The sequence below is a fragment of the Mobula birostris genome, chromosome 9 (genome assembly GCF_030028105.1).
Source record: "Mobula birostris isolate sMobBir1 chromosome 9, sMobBir1.hap1, whole genome shotgun sequence".
Taxonomy (NCBI): Eukaryota; Metazoa; Chordata; class Chondrichthyes; order Myliobatiformes; family Myliobatidae; genus Mobula; species Mobula birostris.
Window position 1 is genome coordinate 14,165,460 of NC_092378.1, and position 25,341 is coordinate 14,190,800.

The 25,341-nt window shown below is 39.6% G+C and overlaps 1 protein-coding gene across 1 annotated transcript in view; it reads right to left on the reverse strand.

The window, feature by feature from the left end:
• The window catches only part of otogl (otogelin-like), a 171,535-nt gene that overhangs the window by 140,446 nt on the left and 5,748 nt on the right, over positions 1-25,341 (reverse strand). The window contains exons 3-12 of the mRNA XM_072269291.1: positions 19,819-19,884; positions 19,434-19,494; positions 12,098-12,196; positions 11,619-11,773; positions 11,408-11,529; positions 8,493-8,698; positions 6,517-6,644; positions 4,578-4,684; positions 4,355-4,461; positions 1,871-1,996 (exon numbers count right to left, since the gene is read on the reverse strand). Of these exons, the coding sequence (XP_072125392.1) occupies positions 1,871-1,996; positions 4,355-4,461; positions 4,578-4,684; positions 6,517-6,644; positions 8,493-8,698; positions 11,408-11,529; positions 11,619-11,773; positions 12,098-12,196; positions 19,434-19,494; positions 19,819-19,884 (1,177 nt within the window). The remainder of the gene's footprint in view (positions 1-1,870; positions 1,997-4,354; positions 4,462-4,577; positions 4,685-6,516; positions 6,645-8,492; positions 8,699-11,407; positions 11,530-11,618; positions 11,774-12,097; positions 12,197-19,433; positions 19,495-19,818; positions 19,885-25,341) is intronic.

Consider the following 25,341-nt stretch of genomic DNA (forward strand, 5'->3'; position numbering starts at 1 on the left):
TGCCTAATAGGGGTCAAAAGTAATGACAGTGTTGCTCACTGCACTGTTTGCAACAGTGACTTTTCTATTGCCCATAGTGGGTTAAAATGTAAAAGACATGTTGAGGTGAGTTTAACAGGTGTCATTCGTTCATTATCATAGCTAACGTTTTAAACTAGCTGGCTAGCTGCTAAGGAGCTACTCTATTGCAGACATCTCACCTCTCCTGGAAGTCTCCTGCAAATTAATGGTGCTACCTCCCTGAAATGAGTTTTTGCAGGGTGGAATGTCTGCCATGGCACTACAGGAAAGATACTAGTATGGATAGAAGATTGGCTGATTGGCAGGAGGCAAAGAGTCAGAATAAAGGGAGCCTATTCAGGTTGGCTGTTGGTGACAAGTATGTGTTCTGTAGGGGTCAGTATTGGGACCACTTCTTTTCACCTTATATGTCAATAATTTGGATGATAGAATTGATGGCTTTGTGACCAAGTTTACAGATGATGGAAAGATAGTTGGAGGGGCAGGTAGTATTGAAGAAGTAGAGAGTCTGCAGAAGGACTTGGACAGATTTGGAGGATGGGCAAACTGGCAAATGGAATATGGTGTAGGGAAATGTATAATCATGCATTTTGATATAAGGAATAAAGGCATAAACTATTTTCTAAATGGAGAAACAAAAATCAGAGATGCAAGTGGACTTGCTAGCCCTTTTCAGGATTCCTCAAAGGTTAACTTGCAGGTTGAGGCAGTGGTAAAGAAGGCAATTACAATGTTAGCATTCATTTCAAGAGGTCTAGTATATAAGTCAAAGATGTGAGGGTAAAACTTTATAAGGCATTGGTCAGACTGCACTTGGAGTACTGTGAGCAGTTTTGGGCCACTTATCTACTAAAAGACGTGCGGGCATTGGAGAAATTCTAGAGGAGGTTCATGAAAATTATTCTGGGAATGAAAGGGTTGACATGCGAGGAATGTTTTACGACTCTGGGTCTGTACTCACTAGAGTTTAAAATAAATGAGGGGTCATCTAATTGAAACCCATCATACATTGAAAGGTCTGGACAGTGTGGATGTGTAGAGGATGTTTCCTATAGTGGGTGAGTCTAGGACCACCAGAGGGCAGATCCTCAGAATAGAGGGATGTCCATTTAGAACAGAGATAAGAGAGAGTATCTTTGGTCAGGAGGCGGCAAATCTGTGGAATTCATTGCCACAAATGGTTGTGGAGAAAGTCATTTAATTATAATTAAAGCAGAGCTCGATAGGTTCTTCGTCCAGTTCGAAAGTCAGAAGTTCCCAATAGCACGTTGGTCATTCTGAGAACATAATCCATTCTGAGGGCAGTTTAATTCAATTGGAACATGGTTGGAACTTTGCGCTGATTTTGACCAAATAACGCCCAAAACGGATCAATCAGATTTACTGGAAAATCTGGAAACCTCTGTGTATTTTTAACACTTTAAATATTCATGCTTGGGTTGATCACATATTTGAACATGTAGAGTGGTATTAATGGCCTAAAGTGCACTTAAATCAAATCTACAGTTTCTTTCTGGTGGTGATGAAGCAACTGAGTTACTGACACCAAGTAACTAATGCTGCATTTTCAGTGACATACAAAAACTAAAAAAAATAAATACAATTAGCTGATATAAATATTGTATTACACTGCCAATCTGAATTTTGTCTCATAACTTCTCTTATGGTGAGTTTATCTAGGCTTTTCAATGAACTTGGAGAGCAGCAAAATTATGTAAAGGAAAACAGAAAATCAAGCTACATCAAAGTATCTCTCTCCCAGATTCAATACTAGTAAGGGATTGCTCATGAGAGTGAAAAACAGAGTCTTTTTTTTTAGTTGACATTTTTGAAAAGGGAGTATCCTTACCATCAGGGCAGTAACATCCGTCGAGGCAGTGTAAGCTGCTCCCCAAGCACTCCTTTTCAAATGTACAAGTTGGTGGACAACAGCTAATACAGTCACGATGAACAAAACTATCTTCACACTGATCAACTGGAATAAAGTAAAGATCCAACACAAAAGTTTTGATGCAGCATAATTTATAGAAAATAAAAATTGATAACATGCAGAGGATGATGCAATGCCTTATGCTGACATTACATACATCATCGGTGCAAAAATTACATCCTGTCAGCTATGAGTCACAGTATTGCAATTAAAATGGTACATGGTTTTTCTAAATTTTCTCTTCATTATAGAAATATATTCTACCTGGATGAAATATTCATCAAACTTTACCATAGACAATATCACTATAGAAAATAGTGTTATTTTGTAAATCTGTTTCCCACTCTTCAAGTAACAAGACAATATCATGCTCTAAGTTTGGAAAGAAAAGGATTTCTAATACTGTTACAATAGTAGATCACGTTCATAAAATATTCAAAAATGCAATGAAACAAAATGGACATACACCTGAGGAAGTTCATTTTTCAAGCTCTTGTTATAGACTGATCTAAACATTATATTACATTGCTAAGTTATTGTGATGTTGTTACCAAGCAGGCACCCATATCCTACTATATCATATTTTGTCCATATACAAGGGTACAGAGAGGACAGTATACACTACAACACTAAAACTGCAAATCAAATCTTCACCGTTACTTGGCAAACTCCTTACAAGCAGCAGCAGGAATTGAAACTGCGTCACAGTTACTGGAAAGTGGTGTGCTACATTTTTTCATGGGGTGCCACAAACCCCACAAAATTAAGTCTGACCATTCCCACAGACTGACAACACGCTCCCCCACAACGAAAGCATATTCAAGAAAGTGCTGCTACATGTCTCAAGTGATTAACCTCTGTACTGCATTAAATGATCAAACAAAATCTACTTGATTTACATATAATGCAAAAAAAACTTTGCTTGCTCTGTATTTTTCTGGAATGTTCACTGAGAGATAATATTATATCATCATCATCACTACATGCCATGTCATATGACATGGGCAATCATGGTCTCTCACCATGTTTGTTCTTGACAAATTCTACAGAAGCAGTTTGTCAGTGCCTTCCTCTGGGCAGTGTCTTTACAAGGTGGGTGACCAGAGCCATTATCAATATGCTTCAGAGATTAATCAAAGTTGCTGGTGAACGCAGCAGGCCAGGCAGCATCTCTAGGAAGAAGTACAGTTGACGTTTCAGGCTGAGACCCTTCGTCGGGACTAACTGAAGGAAGAGCTAGTAAGAGATTTGAAAGTGGGAGGGGGAGGGGGAGATCCAAAATGATAGGAGAAGACAGGAGGGGGAGGGATGGAGCCAAGAGCTGGATAGGTGATTGGCAAAAGGGATATGAGAGGATCATGGGACAGGAGACCCAGGGAGAAGGAAAAGGTGGGGGGGGGGGTGGAAGCCCAGAGGATGAGCAAGGGGTATAGTCAGAGGGACAGAGGGAGAAAAAGGAGAGTGAGAGAAAGAATGTGTGTATATAAATAACGGATGGGGTACGAGGGGGAGGTGGGGCATTAGCGGAAGTGAGAGAAGTCAATGTTCATACCATCAGGTTGGAGGCTACCCAGACAGAATATAAGGTGTTGTTCCTCCAACCTGAGTGTGGCTTCATCTTTACAGTAGAGGAGGCCGTGGCTAGACATGTCAGAATGGGAATGGGATGTGGAATTAAAATGTGTGGCCACTGGGACATACTGGTTTCTCTGGCGGACAGAGCGAAGGGGTTCAGCAAAACGATCTCCCAGTCTGCGTCGGGTCTCGCCAACATATAGAAGGTCACATCGGGAGCACCGGATGCAGTATATCACCCTAGCCAACTCACAGGTGAAGTGTCGCCTCACCTGGAAGGACTGTCTGGGGCCCTGAATGGTGGTAAGGGAGGAAGTGTAAAGGCATGTGTAGCACTTGTTCTGCTTACAAGGATAAGTGCCAGGAGGGAGATCAGTGGGGAGGGATGGGCTGCCTGGCCTGCTGCATTCACCAGCAACTTTGATGTGTGTTGTTTGAATTTCCAGCATCTGCAGAATTCCTCATGTTTGCATCTTCAGAGATTGTCTGCCTGGCGTCAGTGGTCACATAATCAGGACTTGCGATATGCACCAAATGCTCATACGACCATCCACCTCCTGCTCCCATGGCTTCGTGTTGCCCTGATCATATTAAGCCATGAGAGCAGGTGGTGGATGGTCATATGAGCAGCTGGTTCAATGAGAAGTCCTAGTTTGGAGGGGCTAAGCAGGTGTTTCACCTTGCCCAAAGGTAACTGGCAGGCTAGTAGAGGGAAGGAGCATCTTACACCTCCTTTGGTAGAGACATATCTCCACCTGGTACCCATATTATAGAAACATAGTTTAAAAGTCAAATGCAATTGTATGTAAAACAATAAAATTAACTTACTACAAGCAGGAAAATCATCTCTCCAGTCTGCGATGGGGTAGCCTGCATGAGAACATGCCCTGGCATACTCCTTTAACGCACGACAATGAGTTTCAGTATCATCCACCCTGTTCAAAGGAACGGTAAACCTCCTCAACATGCATCAACTTAGTACATTAGCTTGCACATGTAACATTTTTATTCAATTAACCATAATAAATTTAGTTACACTTTGATTACTTACTCGCACAGATCATTAATACAACTGGCGACATATGAATTAGGCTGAACATTTTCACGACAAGTAAAAAAAGGGAAACCCAGCAGAACTTCACATTTTGCAATGATATCCTGAATTAAATTGAAAAGAATCACATTGAACAATTATTCTGTATTATTTTTCCAAAACATTTGTACAGGAATAAAGGTTATAATCATGAACACCTAGTTGACAAGTCAACTATGATTAGGCTGCAAATGTCAATTGTAAAATGCAAAGCAAATCAGCATGCAGTGCTAAATTCTTCCTTATACTTTCTTAAAGAGTCCTGAAGAAGGGTCTCGGCCTGAAACCTCAACTCTTTATTCATTTCCATCGATGCTGCCCGACCTGCTGAGTTCCTCCAGCATTTTATGTGTTGCTTTGGATTTACAGGGCCTGCAGAATTTCTTGTGTGTGTGTCTTCCTCACACTTTTTAACTTTATTTTAATAAGATTAAAACATTCCCATTTGGTAATTCAATCTTAAACTAATGACATCGAGAGCATTACTTTGTCATTTAGTGCCCTGTTGGCTTGCTAGGCAGGCATCATGCTCTGAATGCATAATATTAAAATCAGAGCCAAGGTCAATCATCGATGTTGTTCCATTCCGCGCCTTGTGGTGCATCGGGTGACAACCTTGCCATTTCTTCAGCATTTTGTCTGCTTTTTACGAGACCGAGTTGCTGCCTCAATGCTCAACCCAGTATGGATGGAAAGCAAGCAAAGAGCTGGCCAGCTTCGAACCCGGGATCCACTCGCCCCGAAATACAGCGTGGATGCTACTACACCACCGGCCGACGAAGGTCAATTGAGTTAATTGCAATTTCACTATAAAAATTGATATACCTTTGTAAAACAATGGTATGAGTGAATTTCAGATAAATCAGTCTGGATGTCATCTAGTTCCGTGTAGAAACTATTCAAAGAGCTGAATAGCTTCTGTAGATGTATAGTGGAGAGTATATTGACTGGCTGCATCACAGCCTGATATTGAATCAACAATCTGACAAAAAGTAGTGGAAACAGCCCCATCTATCATGGGTAAAGCTCTCCCAACCAATGAGTACATCTACATGAAATGCTGTTGTGGGGAAGTAGCATCTATCGTCAGAGACACCCACCACCCAGGCGATGCTCTCTGCTCAATGCTGCCATCAGGAAGAAGGTACAAGAGCTTCAGGACTCACACCACCAGGTTCAGGAAGAGTTGCTACTCCTCAACCATCAGGCTCTTGAACAAAAGGGGATAACTTCTCTTGTCCCATCATTGAAATGTTCTCACAATCAGCGGACTCGCTTTCAAGGGCTCTTCATCTCAAGTTCGATATTTATTGCTTATTTATTTATTATTATTACTATGTCTTCCTTTTTTATTTACTCACTTTGTTGTCTTCTGCACTCTGATTGAACACCCTCACTGGGCAGTCTTTTCATTGATTCTGTTATGGTTATCATTCTATAGATTTATTGAGTATTCCCACAAGAAAATGAATCTCAGGATTGTATATGGTGGTTTATATGTACTTTGATAATAAAATTTACTTTGATCCATTTTCCAAAGCAGAAGGTTTGACCCTCAAACAAAAATCAGAGCCTATCAAATTAACTCTGACCCTTTCTGTTACAATAGATTTAATGTGATACTTGAGTCTATTCAGAATTCTAGCTTTCTATATCTGTGTCATCCCAGTAGATCTATATTAATCTCATAAATAACATACAATGTTCTTTCTATAATAGAAACCCCAGTGTATTATTTGAACCCAATGCCGGAATTGAACCATAAGCTATGGAATCATGGATAATTCTAGTACAGAAGACATTTCAGTATTTAGGTACAACATTTCAATGCAGTATTATAATTTTCAGGATTGCAGAGGTCCTTAACATTTGTAAAAGTAATTCAGAATGCACTAACATTAATTGTTGCTCCTTTATACCGGCATGGGCTAGGGAAATCAAATGGAACAGATTCACATGGGGAATCAAAAGGAGATTGTGACATCCAGCTGTTTCCAAAGACTGCAATATCCTCAGTCAGCATACCTGTAGAAACAATAGGTGTATCATCATGAGGTTAATACAATATATTCCATTTTATTGTCTGAAGGATCACTGCAAAAATTCATACATACTCACTTCCACCCAAGTCCTAACTTCTGTAAGAAAATGTCATAGACACAAAATAAATCAGTGCTAATAAATCAGAAAACAACATACAAACCATCACAAGCAAAGGGCTAGTGAGCAGAAAAATACTAAATATAAACATTTAGAGTCATAGACTTATAGAAAAGTACAGCAAAAAAGCAGGCATTTCAGCCCTTCTAGTCTGTGCAGAACCATTTAAGCTGCCTACTCCTATCAACCTGCACTGGGACCATAGCCCGCCATACCCCTACCATCCCTGTACCTATCCAAACTTTCTTGCCAATATACTCACAGTACTCTAGCCATTGATAAAATTGCATGACTTTATGAACTCTGTAGAACCTAGTTTGCATATGACAAGGTTATTTAATTTGCCACCAACACCTAAACTTATATAAACTTAAAAAGCACTGCAAATACACAAGTGACATTAAATCAAATATCTCTATCTGCAAATAAATCTATAATGCAAAAATAAAATGGATATTTATATAAGGCATATTGTTCAATGCCACACCAGATGCACTGCCTTTGCATTAGTTTCATCTTTGAGTATATCTACATTCAAAAAGGTAAGTTATATGTTAGATATTCAGACTATTATCCTTGATCTTATCAAACCTCTCAGCAGACCAGGCACAGAAATTCCCAGACATATCTCAAAGACAAGCAAGGTTATTCCTTTGTTATTCATCCAAATGTTTATTCTGCAATCAATTTAGCTAAAATAGGTAACCTGGACATACATCTCATTATCCTCTTGGACAGAAATTTTTGACTCACATTTCCCCATTTTATGACATTGATGACATCTTAGCTGCTTCAATTCTTATGATGGATTGAGATGGTCAGAGGTTGTTAAGGCCCGATATGAATAGAAAATCTTTCTTCCAGATTCCTGCAGATTGATTCTAACTGTTCTGCTAAGCACAAACTTAAGAACATGTTTCTAATTCACCTGCCAAGTGATCCATTTAATATTACACTTGTTCATATCTAAATTCAAACAGTATGCTGCATGACACTTGAATGAGATTGCTATTTCTACACTGCCTGTGATCACTTTTGACTACTTATACGGACGCATTACTAGAAATCTGAGATACGGGTTTACAGTAAGAACGAAGTGAAGATTTGGAAGTTTTTCATTGTGCTGCTCTCAAAGCCAACACATTTTATGAACAGTCAATCTCACAATGTTCTAATTCAGTTATATTATGATTCAAACTATTTTTAATGGGCTTACACAATCAGAGAGTTGAATACCTTGAAAAAAATAACCTTTCTATTCAGGGGTTCCCAACCTTCTTTTATGCCATGGACCCTTACCATTAACCATGGGGTCCGTGAATACCAGGTTGGGAACCACTGTTTCTATTAATGTTGGATGAAATATCATTTTTGATGCCTGATCTTGAGAATCCAGGTTGAGAACACAGGTATTCTCCTGCACTTTTCTCATATCCCGAGATCAAAACCTTAGTCCTTCCATTGGGATATGCTCTGCTTCAATGCAGAAATAAGGTATTTACTAGTTGTTCTAGCCATATTTTATTTTGGCAAAACAAAACCACAAGGAATGAAGATTAAAAATGTGTTTAAAGTTCAAATCCTCTGCTTCTGCAAATTTCTTAGAAGCCACTTAAGAGCAAACACATGTTTAATGTTTATCTTCTGTGAAGAGACTGTGGATGGAGTGTGGGTTTTAAGAAAAGGAAAACATAACCGGCAAGGAATACTTACTATAGCTTGTGTTGAGATCATCAGACATATCTCCATTGTAATTACCACATAGACCACAGGGTTTGCCATTGTGTTCCTCTGTAAGCTTGATATAAACACCAGAGAGCCCATCCCATGCCAAGGAAAATCCAAAAGTTGTCTTAACAAGTATGTAATCAGCCAGGCGCTCAAAGAATGCATGCCCAGTCGTCTGAGGCAAGGACAATCTGAAAGAAAGGCAACGGTAAATAAATAATAATGCTAATTAATTTTGGTGACTAATGGAATTAGAAAATTCTTAATTTGTGTAAAGTCACATTTACTAAAATCCTCTTCTTTTTATCTATATGATGAATTATCCAATCAATACAATTGCTGTATCACCAGATATCTGCCTACTGTAACAGGTTGATATCACATCCAATTGATGAGCAATCTATGTCCCTGTATCCAAGTGATCAATCTCCAAATGATGAATAATTAAGGTCTATTAATAGCATCATAAATATTAGATTGTCAGTGTGGCTCACGTACAGTATGAAGAACTTGAATCCTGAGAATATGGAAGTCATTCAGGATGCTTGCAATGATAAAAATCCTTGAGGTTATATAAAAGCTACAAATGGTGGTGAGAACCAAAACTGTTAAATCCTAGACTAACATATTTATTCCTTAATGAGATATAATTTCTGTGGCCTCAGTGCTCTTTTTTTGGAACAGGATGAATGATAACTGAATTTTTGGATCAAATTTCCTGCCCTCTGAAACTCAATATATATTGACGGGACAAAGTACAACATTAATGGATCAGCTGGCATAGTTAAGCAAAACCACAATATTATGGTCTGTTGGAGCTTCTGTCTGATCCAAACATGAGGAAAGGTAACAAGACTGGAGATGGGAGCAGTAGGGCTAAATGTTTGGGAGCAAAGACAAGAAGGGTGTTACAAAAGGAGGCTAACAGAATAAGGGATTGGAGGGAAGAGAGAGGAGAGACTAAGCTCCCAAGATAGAATTTCTCAGCAACTACAGTCCTGTGCAAAAGTCTTAGCCACGTATACGAATATAGCTAGAGTACCTAAGACTTTTGCACGGTACTATATTTGTCAACATGGAGTGGAGACCGAGTTTGGAAATCTGGCGGGAGCAAAGGACGTTGAGAATGGCAAGGGTAGAGTGCAGGAGAGCTGTGGGACAGGTGGCAGAGAAGGAATGCCAGGGACAGAGGATGGCACGGTTACAGACACACCCAGCCCAAAGACACCAAGCAAGGTTATTTGATTCCATACAATTAGTTTATTGATCATTTACAGAATAATTCTGCAGTGCTTCCTACTCCTTCCCTTATCCCTTCCCATAGAAACACATTTCAGAATCAGGTTTATTATCACTCACATATGTCATGAAATTTGTTTCTTTTTGTGGCAGCAACACATTACAATGCACAAAATTACTACAGTACTATAGTCTTAGCATCTTAGCTATATATATATGTGCCTAAGACTTTTGCACAGTACTGTATGTTACAACATTTTTAAGTTCAATTAATATTATAGCACAAGGCTACTCTACCATTACTGAAGAAGTTAAACAAATATTTTCAAAACTAACCTAAATCAACATAACATCAAATAGTGAAATAAATTTCAAATAACCTGATCCACTGTAACATAATACTTAGTGAGACAACATTACCCTTGAAATATTTATCTTTATAGCCTTTCTATCAGTCCATTATTCTGTAATGCCGTAAGTACAAATGACACTTTCCATGTAAGATAGAGGAAATTCCCTTAATGTTGGGCCCAAAGTGTGTGCTGGGGCAGCAGGCTGAGGTAGCAGACACCAACAGAATCAACAAACTCATTCGTAAGGCCAGTGATGTTGTGGGGATGGAACTGGACTCTCTGACGGTGGTGCCTGAAAAGAGGATGCTGTCCAAGTTGCATGTCATCTTGGACAATGTCTCCCATCCACTACATAATGGACTGGTTGGGCACAGGAGTACATTCAGCCAGAGACTCATTCCACCGAGATGCAACACAGAGCTTCATAGGAAGTCATTCCTGCCTGTGGCCATCAAACTTTACAACTCCTCCCTTGGAGGGTCAGACACCCTGAGCCAATAGGCTGGTCCTGGACTTATTTCCTGGCATAATTTACATATCACTATTTAATTATTTATGGTTTATTACTATTTCCTTATTTATGGTGCAACTGTAACGAAAACCAATTTCCCCCGGGATCAATAAAGTATGACTATGACTTGTATCTCTCACCAAAGACGAGACAAAAATGGTTTCAAAACCACAAATAGAAGTGGAATGCCAAGTCATACCATTTTAGCAGATCACAATAGACCTCTGCCTGGTAAATTGGACTACAGTCCTTTCAAAGACTCCAATAAATGAATGTACTTCTAAACAGAAGATCATAGCAAACAAAACGAAAAGCCAAGTGTCTCCTCAACTTTCCCTTGACATTCCACAAAGCGTGGAATGGGTCATAGTAACACAAGTGGTTAAGTTATGAAAACAAAAGATTCTGGAAAAGCACTCAACAGGACTAAAAGCATTTCTGGAAAGAGTAAGAGTCCTGACGAAGGTTCTCAGCCCAAAACGTTGACTGTTTATTTGTTTCCATAGATGCTGCCTGGTCTACTGAGTTCCTCCAGCATTTTGTGTGTGTTGTTTTGGATTTCCAGCATCTGCAGCCTCTCTGATTTTCTTTAAGTGGCCAAGTTACTGGACAAATATACAGAAAGCTGACTCTTGATCTTTGGACAATGTATTTCAGAAGAGGAAATTTCCCTTCTTTACCAATTTATAGCATACAATATGGTCACGTTGAGTGTATTTGCAATTTTATTTTATTCCATATTTGTACAGCAGAAATTTATTTTTCCTCAAAGAGATATGCTTTTGTAAGAAGGGTACCTGGTTCTTCCTTTTGTAACTGAATGACCAAGAATAGTTATTTCTTCTTCATTTGGAAAAAATAAGCTTAAAGTCCTGGAGCAAGAGTAATGTGAAGATGTGCACTCTGCATTGTTGTGTATCTGAATAAAAGGAAGCAAAACAATAAGATAAACGGAACTATGTGACAAGATATGCAAGTATTTGTTCAATAGACTCACATACATCATACCTCCACCATATACTGAGGCTCTGTTGTCCTACAGTCTTTTGCAAGAATATAAGAGCATTTCCCAGGAAAATAAAAATAGAGACCATCGAAAGTTTCAAAATGATATTGGCCCCAGGACTTGCATATTCCTTCTCTGTCTTTTCCAAGATTTGGAACTAAGGAAACACAAATTGAAAAGTTTGATTATAAGCAAATTTGGCTGTGGCTGAAAAGGGAATTCTGCCCCAGTTGTCTGATTTATGCAATCTTTTACTTTATGGAGTGAAAAACTTGCCCGAGTTCAAATAGTTAATTCAGAAGCACTCATTAAATATACAGGTAAATTGCATAAATCCTGTTTTTTATATATAAAACAACTTGACACTATTATAACTGGCATGAAGAATTAGAACAGAATATTGTAATTAAAGGAGACTTTCTTGTGTTTCATAGAAATTGTAAAAATTCTGGCTTTTCTGCAAAATATACTCTGCACTGACCTGTCTGACAACGACTTCCATTGGCCTGGCGCTCAGTGCAGTCACATGTATCAGCCCCACTGCAAAAGCCACCATTGAGACAATCACGTGAACAAACACCTGCAAGTGCAAAGAATTGTACGTTTTGCAGAAATGGTCAAAAATACCAAAAAAATAGGTACAATATAACATCTCAAATTATTTTAACTGTTTTTAAGAAAGTGTTTAAAGAGTTTGGCAATTCAAATAGCATCTATGTAAGGAGAAACCGAGCACTCTTTCGGAAAATGCCAGGAACATAGCTCAGGACTTGGCCATCTGCCTTTTCCGCGATCTAATGAAGAAACGGCTGATGTAACAAAACTCCATAATTAAAAATATGTTCATATCCTTTAATAGGTTGGTTAACTCAAATGTATGAGTTTCTGAGTTAAAATTAGCAATTCCATGATACCATAAGACTATAAAATATAGGAGCAGAATTAGGCGATTTGGCCTATCGAATCTGCTCCACAATTTCATCGTGGCCAATCCAATTTTCCTCTCAGCCCCAATCTCCTGCCTTCTCCCTGTATCCCTTCATGCCCTGACCAATTAAGAACCTGTCAACCTCTGCCTTAAATATGCATAAATATTTGGCCTCCACAGCTGTGCGTGGCAAAGAATTCCACAGATTCACTACTTTTTGCCTAAAGAAACTCCTCCTCATCTCCATTCCAGAAGAAAGCCTTTCTATTCTGAGGTTGTGTCCTCTGAGACTCTCCCACCATAGGAAAAATCATCTCCACATCCACTCTATCAAGGCCTTTCACCATTCGATAGGTTTCAATAAGATCACACCTCTTTCTTCTGAATCCTAGTGAAAACAGGCCCAGAGCCATCAAACATTCTTCATATGACAAGCCATTCAATCCTGGAATCATTTTCGTGAACCTCCTTTGAACCTTCTTCAGTTTCAGCAGATCCTTTCCAAGGGGCCCAAAACTGCTTTATAAAGTCTCAACATTACATCCTAGATTTTATATCCTATTCCTCTTGAAATGAATGCTAACATTGCTTTTGCCTTCTTTACCACAGACTCAACCTGTAAATTAACCTTTAAGGAATCCTGCACAAGGACTCTCAAGTCCCTTTGTACCTCAGTTCTTTTGTATTTTCTCTCCATTTAAAAATTAGTCAACCTTCTCATTTCTTCTACCAAAGTGTATGACCATATACTTCCTGACACTGTATTCCATCTACTGTTTCCATTCCCATTCTCCTAATCTGTCGAAGTCTTTCTGTAGCCTCTATACTTCCTCAAAACTACCTGTCCCTCCACCTGCCTTTATATCGTCTGCAAACTTTGCAACAAAGCCATCAATTCCATCATCCAAATCATTGGCATACAATATAAAAAGAATCAGTTGCAACCCAGACCCCAGTGGACACCACTAGTCACCGGTAGCCAACCAGAAAAGGCTCCTTTTATTCTCACACTTTGCCTCGTGCCAATCAACCACTGTTTTATCCATGATAGAGTCTTTCCTGTAATCACATTGGCTGGTAGCTTGTTATGCAGCCTCATGTGTGGCACCTTGTCAAAGGCTTTCTGAAAATCCAAGTACACAACATCAACCAATTTTCCTTTGTATATCCTGCTTGCTGTTTCTTCAAAGAATTCCAACAGATTTGTCAGGCTAGATTCTTCCTTGAGGAAACCATGGTGACTACGGCCTATTTTATCATGTGTCTCCAAGTACCCTGAGACCTCATCCTTGATAATCAACTCTAACATCTTCCCAAACACTGAGTTAGACTAACTGGCATACAGTTTCCTTTCTTCTGCCTCTCTCCCTTCTTGAAGATTGGAGTGACATTTGCAATTTTCCAGTCTTCCAGAAATATTCCAGAATCTAGTGATTCTTGAAAGATCATTCCTAATGCCTCCACAATCTCTTCAGCCACCTCTTTTAGAACCCTGGGGTATACACCATCTCGTCCAACTGACTTATTTACCTTCAGTCCTTTCAGTTTCCCCAAGAACCTTCTCTCTAGTAATGTCATCTTCACACAGTTAATGACCCCTGACAGCTGGAACTTTCATCATACTGCTGGTGTTTTCCACAGTGAAGAATGATGCAAAAATACTTATTCAATCATCCACCATTTTCTTGTCCCCCATTACTATCTCTCCAGCATTGTTTTCCAATGGTTCAATATCCACTCTCACCTCTCTTTTATGCTTTATACTTCTGGTATACTCTTTAATATTATTGGCTAACTTACTTTCATATTCCATCTTTACCTTCTTAATGACTTATGTTGCCTTTTTGTTGGTTTTCAAAAGCTTCCCAATCCTCTAACTTCCCACTAATTTTTGCTTTATTATATGCCCACTTTTTGGCTTTTATGCTGGCTTTGACTTCCCTTGTTAGCTGTGGTCTTTCCTTTTGAATACTTCTTCCTTTTCGGGATGTATATATCCTGTGCCTTCTGAATTGCTTCCAGAAATTCCAGCCATTGCTGCTCTGCCACCATCCCTGCCAGTGTTCTTTTCCAATCAATACTGGCCAACTGCTCCCTCATGCCTCTGTAATTCCCTTTACTCCACTGTAATACTGATACATCTGTCTTTGGCTTCTCCTTCTCAAATTTCACGGTAAATTTAATCATACTATGATCACTTATTCCCAAGAGTGCTTTTACCTTAAGCTCTCTAATCAATTCTAGTCCATTGCACAATAGCTGATCCCCTAGTGAACTCAACCATGAGCTGCTCTAAAAAGTCATCTCATAGGCACTCTAACTCAAGAAATTTCCCCATCTGTAATCCAGCACCAACATGATTTTCCCAATGTACCTGCATATTGAAATCCCCTATGACTATTGTAACATTGTCCTTCTGGCATGCATTTTCTATCTCCCATAGTAATTTATAACAGCCTTACTACTATTTGTATACAGCTCCCATCAGGGTCTTTTTACCCTTGCAGTTCCTTAGCTCTATCCACAATGAATCAATACCTCTGACCCCACTATCTAATGATTTGATTTCATTTTTTACCAACAGAGTAACACTGTCTGCTCTTCCTTCCTGCCTGTCCTTTTGATACAATGTGCATCCTTGGGACATTAAGCTCCTAGCTATTATCTTCTTTCAGTCATGATTCGGAGATGCCTACAACATCATACCTGCCAATCTGCAACTGTGCTACAAGTTCATTTATCTTATTCCATATACTGCACACATTCAAATATAACAGCTTTTGTCCTGTATTCACTTTTTAATTTTGTCCGCCTTTTACATTGCAACTCATCCTGTTGACTGCAATTTTTCCCTATTACCAGCTTCTCTTCACTACACATTGCCTCTGTTTGTAAACCTGCTACCTCATCTTCAGCACTATCATCTGCCTTTCCGAAGATACCTTTTTCATTGAAATATAAGCAGCTCAGGAAACTAGTCGCACCATGCTCAACCTTTCAATTCCTATTTTTGTCTGAGGTCTTACCAACATCTGCCTCCACAACCTCTACACTACCTGTTCTGGCACTCTGGCTCCCATTCCCTTGCAATTCTATTAAACCCCACTGAGCAGTGTTAACAAGTCTTCCTGCTAGGATATTAGTCCTCCTCTAGTTCAGGGGCAAACTGTTCCTTCTGTACAGGTCACTCCATTCCTGGAAGAGAGCCCAATGATCCAAAAACCTTATGGGATCCCTCCTACATCAACTCCTTAGCCATCTTCCTCATTCTAGCCTCACTAGCATGTGGCACTTGTAGCAATCCATCTCTCTCTTGTGTCTCCATCAATATGCACTTCAGCTTGCCAAAGACGCTTTCAAACATCTACCATCCTTTGCATACAAATTTGTTGAACTGCTACCCTAAACCAAAATTGTTTCTTTCTATGTACCTGGTAGTTTATTGTATTGTCTGGGCAATGTTAATCGTCACAAAAATGTTCTTAAACCTATAGATGGCAACCCCAGTTGACATCATCTACAATTTAACTTTTGGGTCCTGGTATAGCTCTGGTAATTCTGTTCCACCTTTACAATAATTCAAAGTTGTAGTACATCTCTGGAAAAGTAAGTTCCTACATAATGCAATTCACCTCACGGGTGTTATGATAAGAAGTTTTCCAGAAGAAACTGAGTAAATTAAGTTTGAAATGAAATGTAACCCTGACAGAGAATTAAGGTTTATCTGTATCAGAGATATTTCCTTTATGCTATCCTCTCTCTCTACAATGTAAAGCTTACTTATTTTCTCACTTTTCCTCAGATATGAACTTTGTTTCTCCATCCACAGATACTGCCTACCCTTCTGAGAATTTCCAGCATTTTCCATTTTAATTCCAGATTTTCAGCTCCTCGAGATTTTTTTGATTTTCAAAATGGACTTCCTTTGCCAGCTGTGTATTACAAGCAGGCTTTGGATGTTTTGTGTGCTCTGAAGGAAACTATTAGATGATAGGGAGCCAAGAAGTGGTACAATAATATTTTTGGTTACTAGGGCTAGAGTCTAGACTTATGTGGAACCATACAATTCCTTTGTCATGGCTGCATCACATTGAAGCTCCTGTATATCAGTGTAATTCAGGGCAAATATATCTGCCTTGTTTTCAGTTCAGTTACCTTTAGTTCACTATTTAAACTGGAGCCAAGTAGCAGATACTGCAACACATCAGGGAAGGGTAAGGTTACAAAGATACTTTGCACCCCAATGACATGGGGTCTTACGATTTGCTCAGTGGTCACGGAGAGAGGCTGTGACTGAAAATAAGGTAATGGAACAAGAGAGCAGGAGTCTACAGCTTGGTAACTGTCTAGAGCGTTTGAGGTTCTGATGAGATTGAGCGAGAAGAGGTATTAACTGATCATGACGCCATCTGCAAAGGGGAAGCAAAGAAGTATATGTGGTGACACAAGAGAGTGCAGATGCTAGTGGCTTGTGCACAACTGAAGCCAACAGCAACATTGAGGAGAGTACTGTGCAGACCGAAAGAATGAACCAAGCTCTTGGACAAGACCAATGTAGTCTACAAAACCCAATGCAGTGGCTGCAGCAAATATTATGTTGGCCAAACTAGGAGAAAACTATCCACGAGGATCCATGAGCATTAACTGGCTGTAAAGCGGCATGACCAACTCTCCCTGGTCTCTACCCATAAGAGAGGGGCACAAATTCAACTCAGCATCAGATACAGTATGCAAGAGAAAACCGAGAAGCATGTTTTTCTGCAAACAATTCTATAAACGAACATATAGACCTTGATCCTACTTATGAGTTGATGCGGGCAAAATTTCAGACCACAATGCACGAAGTTCACCACACAGCCAATCAGCAACAAGATTTCCTTCCCACATCACAACTGAGTTTCCAAAATGACGTCCAATTAGCGGATTGAAAAGTATGTAAAGGCCAAGCATTCGGAGGACACGCCACAATCAACAGTGCACTGACGATGTCTCTTCGCATGGTAATGAAACGTTTGCAAGTAAATTGCCAAGATCTGAGAACAACTCAACCCAACCATAGACTGTCTCGTTTTGGAATATCTGGATTCATAGTAGGGGATAGTGCTGTGCAGGGTTTAATATTGTTTCCTGTAGCATACAGCAGAAGTGTTGTAGATTGTATTACATGCCTGGTTCTAAGCTTTGGGATATTTCCTCTGGGTTGGAGCAGCTTTGAACATCTGCAAGGTGGGAAGGATCCAGTAATTATAGTGCATCCTGTTCAGTGGGAGCTATTCCACTGAGACAATCCACATCTAAACCTTTCTGGTACCAGAGATGTAGTGAATAGCTAGGGAAGTGGAGAGGATCTTAAACTAAATAGAGGGAACAATGAAACAAAGTTTCTAAGCTGTTGTAAGTCAAACAGAAGAGACAATGCTGGAGTGAAGGATATTAATATAACAAATGATAAAGAGACAGAGATGAGTGTAAATTTAATAGTAAATATGGATGTAAGGCTAGATGTTAGAGCAATAATGAAAGGTCAAAACTAAAGGTTTTGAAACTGAGGGCACGGAATTCAAAATAAAACAGGTGAAAGGAAAACACAAATAGTTATGTACAAATTTAACCTGAGAGCTTTATAGAGACAATGCTACAAGATGACATTGATTAGGAGCTGAATATATGAAATTAAGGAAGGACACAAAATTACGTAAATGTGGTGGAATGACTCTGTCTATTCATTATGCCATTTGCATGGCAAAGAGAGGTGACCAACATTCAGGAGACCAGGATCTAGAAGTGGTTTCAGATATATTAAAGGTAAGTCACTTGCAAGAATGCTTCAGGCTGCTTAACAATAAACACAAGAGATGCTGTAAATGCTGGAAATTCAAAGCAACTTAAACAAAGTGCTGGAGGAACTCAGTAGGTCGGGCAGCATTTACGGAAATAAATAAGCAGTTGACGTTTCAGGCAGAGACCCTTCATCAGGACTGAGAAGGAAGGAGAAAGACACCAGAATATATGGCGGGAGTGAAGGGAAGGAGGCTAGATGAAAGGTGATAGTTGAAGCCAGTTAGGTGGCAAGGGTCAAAGGCTGAAGAAGAAGGAATCTGATAGGAGAGAAGAGTGGATGGAATAAATGCTGCATTCAGTTTGAAGCAGTGAAGAATAGGTTCAAAACATTTAAAAAGGACAATTATGAGGGCATGAAAACAAAGCTAGCTGAAGTGAGCTGGCAGTTTAGTTCAATGGATCATTCGGTCAAGATGCACTAGTAGACACTGAGGGGATCTTCCAGAATATACACACAAAATAGATACATTCGATTGGTGAAACAGTTTTGAGCAGCTAAGTGACTTACTCCTCTTCCTAATTTATAGGTTCATACCAAGCAGTGGTGAATCTGGAGCTGAATTTGGCTCACACATTTGATCATATAAACAGAGTTATATCTGCTGCAGATTACATTCAAGAGTGACAACATTTGGAAGCAAATTATCTCTTCAACACAAAACAATTAAACATGCAGATACCTCATCATCTCAATGGGTTTCAGCAAGGCAGTCATCTGAGGCTGCTGCTCACAAACTTCCAAACTAACTGGCTTCAATAGTATTTTGAATCATAATCTTGAATCAGTCGTATTTAAAAATTATAGATCCTTATTAATATTATCAATATTTTAAGGAAAAAGTACTTTGGTGATAACTGGCCTCAGTCAATACGAATCTTTATGTCAGTACTTGTCAGTACTTGAAGACAAAGGAATTTGACAACTCTGAATTGGGTTCATTATGAGTTACCAATAATGGCTCAAATTATCACTTCCTGCTGCAAATCATCAATCAATGTTCTAATGGGTGACAAATAACAGTACAATAATTACTGATCTCTGACGTACCTTCAGAGTATGTAGAATTGTGCGTTAAACTTGTCTGTTGCACACCAGATGCACTATAGTCCTGTAAAGGATATAAAACACGTTGTTAATTGAAGATTGATAGAAGCAATCTTAACTGTGCCACCTGTGCAGCATAATTATCACTCAACATAGTAACCCGATTCAACTCTTCATGAAAGGCCCGCATCTCCATACCTTTAAAATGGTCTGCAGAATGATTGATTTTTGGCGGTTTTAAATTTTAATTCCAACATTGCTCAGTGTTTATAGAATATAAACAGTTGATTCTATTGACACAATAACCAATTTATAACAAATACTCCTGATGAAGGACGGAAGATTTGATTTGTACTACAATGCTCTGAAGCTCCATTAGTAAACTTACAATCACATCGAAGAAGAAGTCATCGCTAACTCTCTTGGCAAATGAAATATTATTCAAATAATAATACTGTCAATGACCCAAAATATAAAATTAAAATAAAAATGAAATTAAAATAGAAGCCAGATCAGTAGTAGATCTGAACACGAAGGAATCGATATGGGTAGAACTGCGTAACACTAAGGGGCAGAAAACGCTGGTGGGAGTTGTGTACAGGCCACCTAACAGTAGTAGTGAGGTCGGAGATGGTATTAAACAGGAAATTAGAAATGTGTGCAATAAAGGAACAGCAGTTATAATGGGTGACTTCAATCTACATGTAGATTGGGTGAACCAAATTGGTAAAGGTGCTGAGGAAGAGGATTTCTTGGAATGTATGCGGGATGGTTTTTTGAACCAACATGTCGAGGAACCAACTAGAGAGCAGGCTATTCTAGACTGGGTTTTGAGCAATGAGGAAGGGTTAATTAGCAATCTTGTCGTGAGAGGCCCCTTGGGTAAGAGTGACCATAATATGGTGGAATTCTCGTTAAGATGGAGAGTGACATAGTTAATTCAGAAACAAAGGTTCTGAACTTAAAGAGGGGTAACTTTGAAGGTATGAGACGTGAATTAGCTAAGATAGACTGGCAAATGACACTTAAAGGATTGACGGTGGATATGCAATGGCAAGCATTTAAGGATTGCATGGATGAACTACAACAATTGTTCATCCCAGTTTGACAAAAGAATAAATCAAGGAAGGTAGTGCACCCGTGGCTGACAAGAGAAATTAGGGATAGTATCAATTCCAAAGAAGAAGCATACAAATTAGCCAGAAAAAGTGGCTCACCTGAGGACTGAGAGAAATTCAGAGTTCAGCAGAGGAGGGCAAAGGGCTTAATTAGGAAGGGGAAAAAAGATTATGAGAGAAAACTGGCAGGGAACATAAAAACGGACTGTAAAAGCTTTTATAGATATGTAAAAAGGAAAAGACTGGTAAAGACAAATGTAGGTCCCCTACAGACAGAAACAGGTGAATTGATTATGGGGAGCAACGACATGGCAGACCAATTGAATAATTACTTTGGTTCTGTCTTCACTAAGGAGGACATAAATAATCTTCCAGAAATAGTAGGGGACAGAGGGTCCAGTGAGATGGAGGAACTGAGTGAAATACATGTTAGTAGGGAAGTGGTGTTGGGTAAATTGAAGGGATTAAAGGCAGATAAATCCCCAGGGCCAGATGGTCTGCATCCCAGAGTGCTTAAGGAACTAGCCCAAGAAATAGTGGATGCATTAGTGATAATTTTTCAAAACTTGTTAGATTCTGGACTAGTTCCTGAGGATTGGAGGGTGGCTAATGTAACCCCACTTTTTAAAAAAGGAGGGAGAGAGAAACCGGGGAATTATAGACCGGTTAGCCTAACGTCAGTGGTGGGGAAACTGCTGGAGTCAGTTATCAAAGATGTGATAACAGCACATTTGGAAAGCGGTGAAATCATCGGACAAAGTCAGCATGGATTTGTGAAAGGAAAATCATGTCTGACGAATCTCATAGAATTTTTTGAGGATGTAACTAGTAGAGTGGATAGGGGAGAACCAGTGGATGTGGTATATTTGGATTTTCAAAAGGCTTTTGACAAGGTCCCACACAGGAGATTAGTGTGCAAACTTAAAGCACACGGTATTGGGGGTAAGGTATTGATGTGGATAGAGAATTGGTTAGCAGACAGGAAGCAAAGAGTGGGAATAAACGGGACCTTTTCAGAATGGCAGGCAGTGACTAGTGGGGTACCGCAAGGCTCAGTGCTGGGACCCCAGTTGTTTATAATATATATTAATGACTTGGATGAGGGAATTAAATGCAGCATCTCCAAGTTTGTGGATGACACGAAGCTGGGCGGCAGTGTTAGCTGTGAGGAGGATGCTAAGAGGATGCAGGGTGACTTGGATAGGTTGGGTGAGTGGGCAGATTCATGGCAGATGCAATTTAATGTGGATAAATGTGAAGTTATCCATTTTGGTGGCAAAAATAGGAAAACAGATTATTATCTGAATGGTGGCCGATTAGGAAAAGGGGAGGTGCAACGAGACCTGGGTGTCATTATACACCAGTCATTGAAAGTGGGCATGCAGGTACAGCAGGCGGTGAAAAAGGCAAATGGTATGCTGGCATTTATAGCAAGAGGATTCGAGTACAGGAGCAGGGAGGTACTACTGCAGTTGTACAAGGCCTTGGTGAGACCACACCTGGAGTACTGTGTGCAGTTTTGGTCCCCTAATCTGAGGAAAGACATCCTTGCCATAGAGGGAGTACAAAGAAGGTTCACCAGATTGATTCCTGGGATGGCAGGACTTTCATATGAAGAAAGACTGGATGAACTGGGCTTGTACTCCTTGGAATTTAGAAGTTTGAGGAGGGATCTGATTGAAACATATAAAATCCTAAAGGGATTGGACAGGCTAGATGCAGGAAGATTGTTCCCGATGTTGGGGAAGTCCAGAACAGGGGGTCACAGTTTGAGGATAAAGGGGAAGCCTTTTAGGACTGAGATTAGGAAAAACTTCTTCACACAGAGAGTGGTGAATCTGTGGGATTCTCTGCCACAGGAAACAGTTGGAACCAGTTCATTGGCTATATTTAAGAGGGAGTTAGATATGGCCCTTGTGGCTAAAGGGATCAGGGGGTATGGAGGGAAGGCTGGTGCAGGGTTCTGAGTTGGATGATCAGCCATGATCATAATAAATGGCGGTGCAGGCTCGAAGGGCCAAATGGCCTACTCCTGTACCTATTTTCTATGTTTCTATGTTTCTAAGACAGGTCATCAATTCAAGTACAATCAGTTTTAATAAATAACTTGGTGCACCATATCATGAACCTAATTCTGCTCAGCTGGACTATTGGGCATTCACAGAATTTTCAACTTTATTTCTGATATCTTTCATACATTTTTAACAACATCTACATAACCATTACAACTACATGCCTCAACAGTTAAAAGTAAAGAAAACAATCTTTCGGATTTTTCTCATTCAATTAGAGATCAATTGCAATAAGAACCAAGTTACATCCAGCTCCTATAGATGTATTGAAAGGGTGCTTCAACAAGAGAGAATTTGAGCCAACAACTTCTTCCACCTAGGATTGCCTTCCTCCAGTCTGCCTCTTATTCTTCAAAATGCTCAGGGCATAAACAAGGCACCAGCTGTAGTGAAATAGTGAACACTCTCAGCTACCTTCCCTGTAATAAGACCTTAACATATAGGAGCAGAAGTAGGCTACTTGGCCCATCAAGACTGCTCTGGCATTCAATCATGGGCTGATCCAATTCTTCCAGTCTTCCCCACTCCCCTGCCTTCTCCCCATACCCTTTGATGCCCTGACTAATCAAGAACCTATTTATCTCTGCCTTAAATACACCCAATGACTTGGCCTCCACAGCCGCTCCTGGCAACAAATTCCACAGGTTTACCACCCTCTGACTAAAGTAATTTCTCCACATCTCTGCTCTAAATGGATGTCCTTCAATCCTGAAGTCATGCCCTCTTGTCCTAGACTCCCCTACCATGGGAAATAACTTTGCCACATCTAATCTGTTCAGGCCTTTTAACATTTGGAATGTTTCTATGAGATCCCCCCTCATTCTTCTGAACTACAGGGAATACAGCCCAAGAGCTGCCAGACGTTCCTCATACAGTAACCCTTTCATTCCTGGAATCATTCTCATAACCTTTAGTTTCTGGAATCATTCTCATAATACATCATGTTAGATCTGCTTTGCAAGCTAGAATGGACAAACTTCCAAAAACAGGATTTGCTGCCCAAGATTGAGAGTAACAAAGAAGAAAATTTAGGGAAACCAGAAGATTAACTAACTGAAGAAGAGAGTAATAGAACACAAATGCAAGAAAATCTGCAGATGCTGGAAATTCAAGCAACATAGACAAAATGCTTGAGGAGCTCAGCAGGCCAGACAGCATCTATGGAAAAAAGTATATTCAATGTTTTGGGCCAAGACCCTTCATCAGGTCCTGTTTACTCTTCTCCATAGCTGCTGCCTAACCTGCTGAGTTCGTCCAGCATTGTATGTGTTACTAAGAGAGTAATAGGCTTGGATAACTCTAATAGCCCTCAAGATACAATGAGGTTCAGAATGACCTGGGTAAATTCACCTTAGTATAAATGAATGACATTGTGAAATGTTCTGAAACAAAATATATCAAATAAAGTTGAAATAGTCAAATGCACTAAATATGGTCAGGTCTATTTTCTTGCTTCTTGAACCAAGAGCAGTCCTTTAAAGTTCAAAGTATGTATACTATAAGCTACCTTGAGATTTGTCTCCTTACAGGCAGCCACAAAACAAGGAAACCCAATAGACCCCACTAAACACGGAATGAGCAGAAAAAAAAACAAATCGCACACACAGTCATGTAAACAATGTACAGATCCATGATTGAATACAACACTAATTATTTTCTGCTGATAATTGTAGGTGTGTAAAGCACGCCAGGTTGCCAACTATATCCATTGGTGCTGTCTGTTTGCACACCTCAGAACATCACAATCTTGGAGGTATAGGTTCACATCATTCCTTCACTCCTTCTGCCAATGCTAGATTTAATGCAGATGGCTTGGAGCAGGAGATGCTGATATTGTTGGGTAAGAATAGCACACATTATCTGAAAGTCAGATTGGAGGAACAGACAAGCTATGCAGAAAATTAGTGAATATTACAGAGAGCAGGCATGAGTCAAAATCCCTTCCATGCTTCCTCCATGCATTCTCCTGTATTTCAAGAATAATTTCCATTTATACGCAGCCATTTTTATTCTAAGATGCTTCACCTGGAAATGCTACCAAGACCTAAGATATTAAAAGCTTCATTTTGAGGACTATCACAGAGGAGATATAGAGGCAGTGGCAGAAGTTTTCAGGGAAAAGGGGGAAATGGGTAACAGTGGAAGAGAATTCCAGAGTTTGTAGCTGAATGCATGGCTGCAAATGGTAGACCAAAATGATGCAAAGGTACATCATAGGATGTCAGAACTGGAAGAATGTAGAATTCTCAGTGTTTTACTGTTACAGAGCAACAAAGGGAGAAGCCACAGAGAATGTTCAATAGGAAGATGAAAGTTTAGAACTGCAGTTTTAGGGGAATGGTAGCTATTGTAGGTCAATAAAGTGGAAACATGATAAGTGAATGGAATTTCAAATGGTTTTAGATGTGGGCTACACATTTTTTAATGAATTCAAGTTTGTCGACTATGGAAGAGATCAGGCCTGCTGGGAGAGATTTGGAATAGTGAAGTCTGTAGATAGCAACAGAGAGAATATTTCAGTATCAGGTGGACTGGGCCAGGAACGCTGATATTAAAAGAGATTAAAGTAGGCAATTAACATTACACAATGAGGCTTCAGATGCAGAACTAGTGCTAGATACAAACAATGAATGGCATAGAGCTATAATCCTGAGGGCTATGTCATTAGTAGCATGTGTTACATGATGAATGATGTTACAGTATGCAACAGTTTTAAGCTAT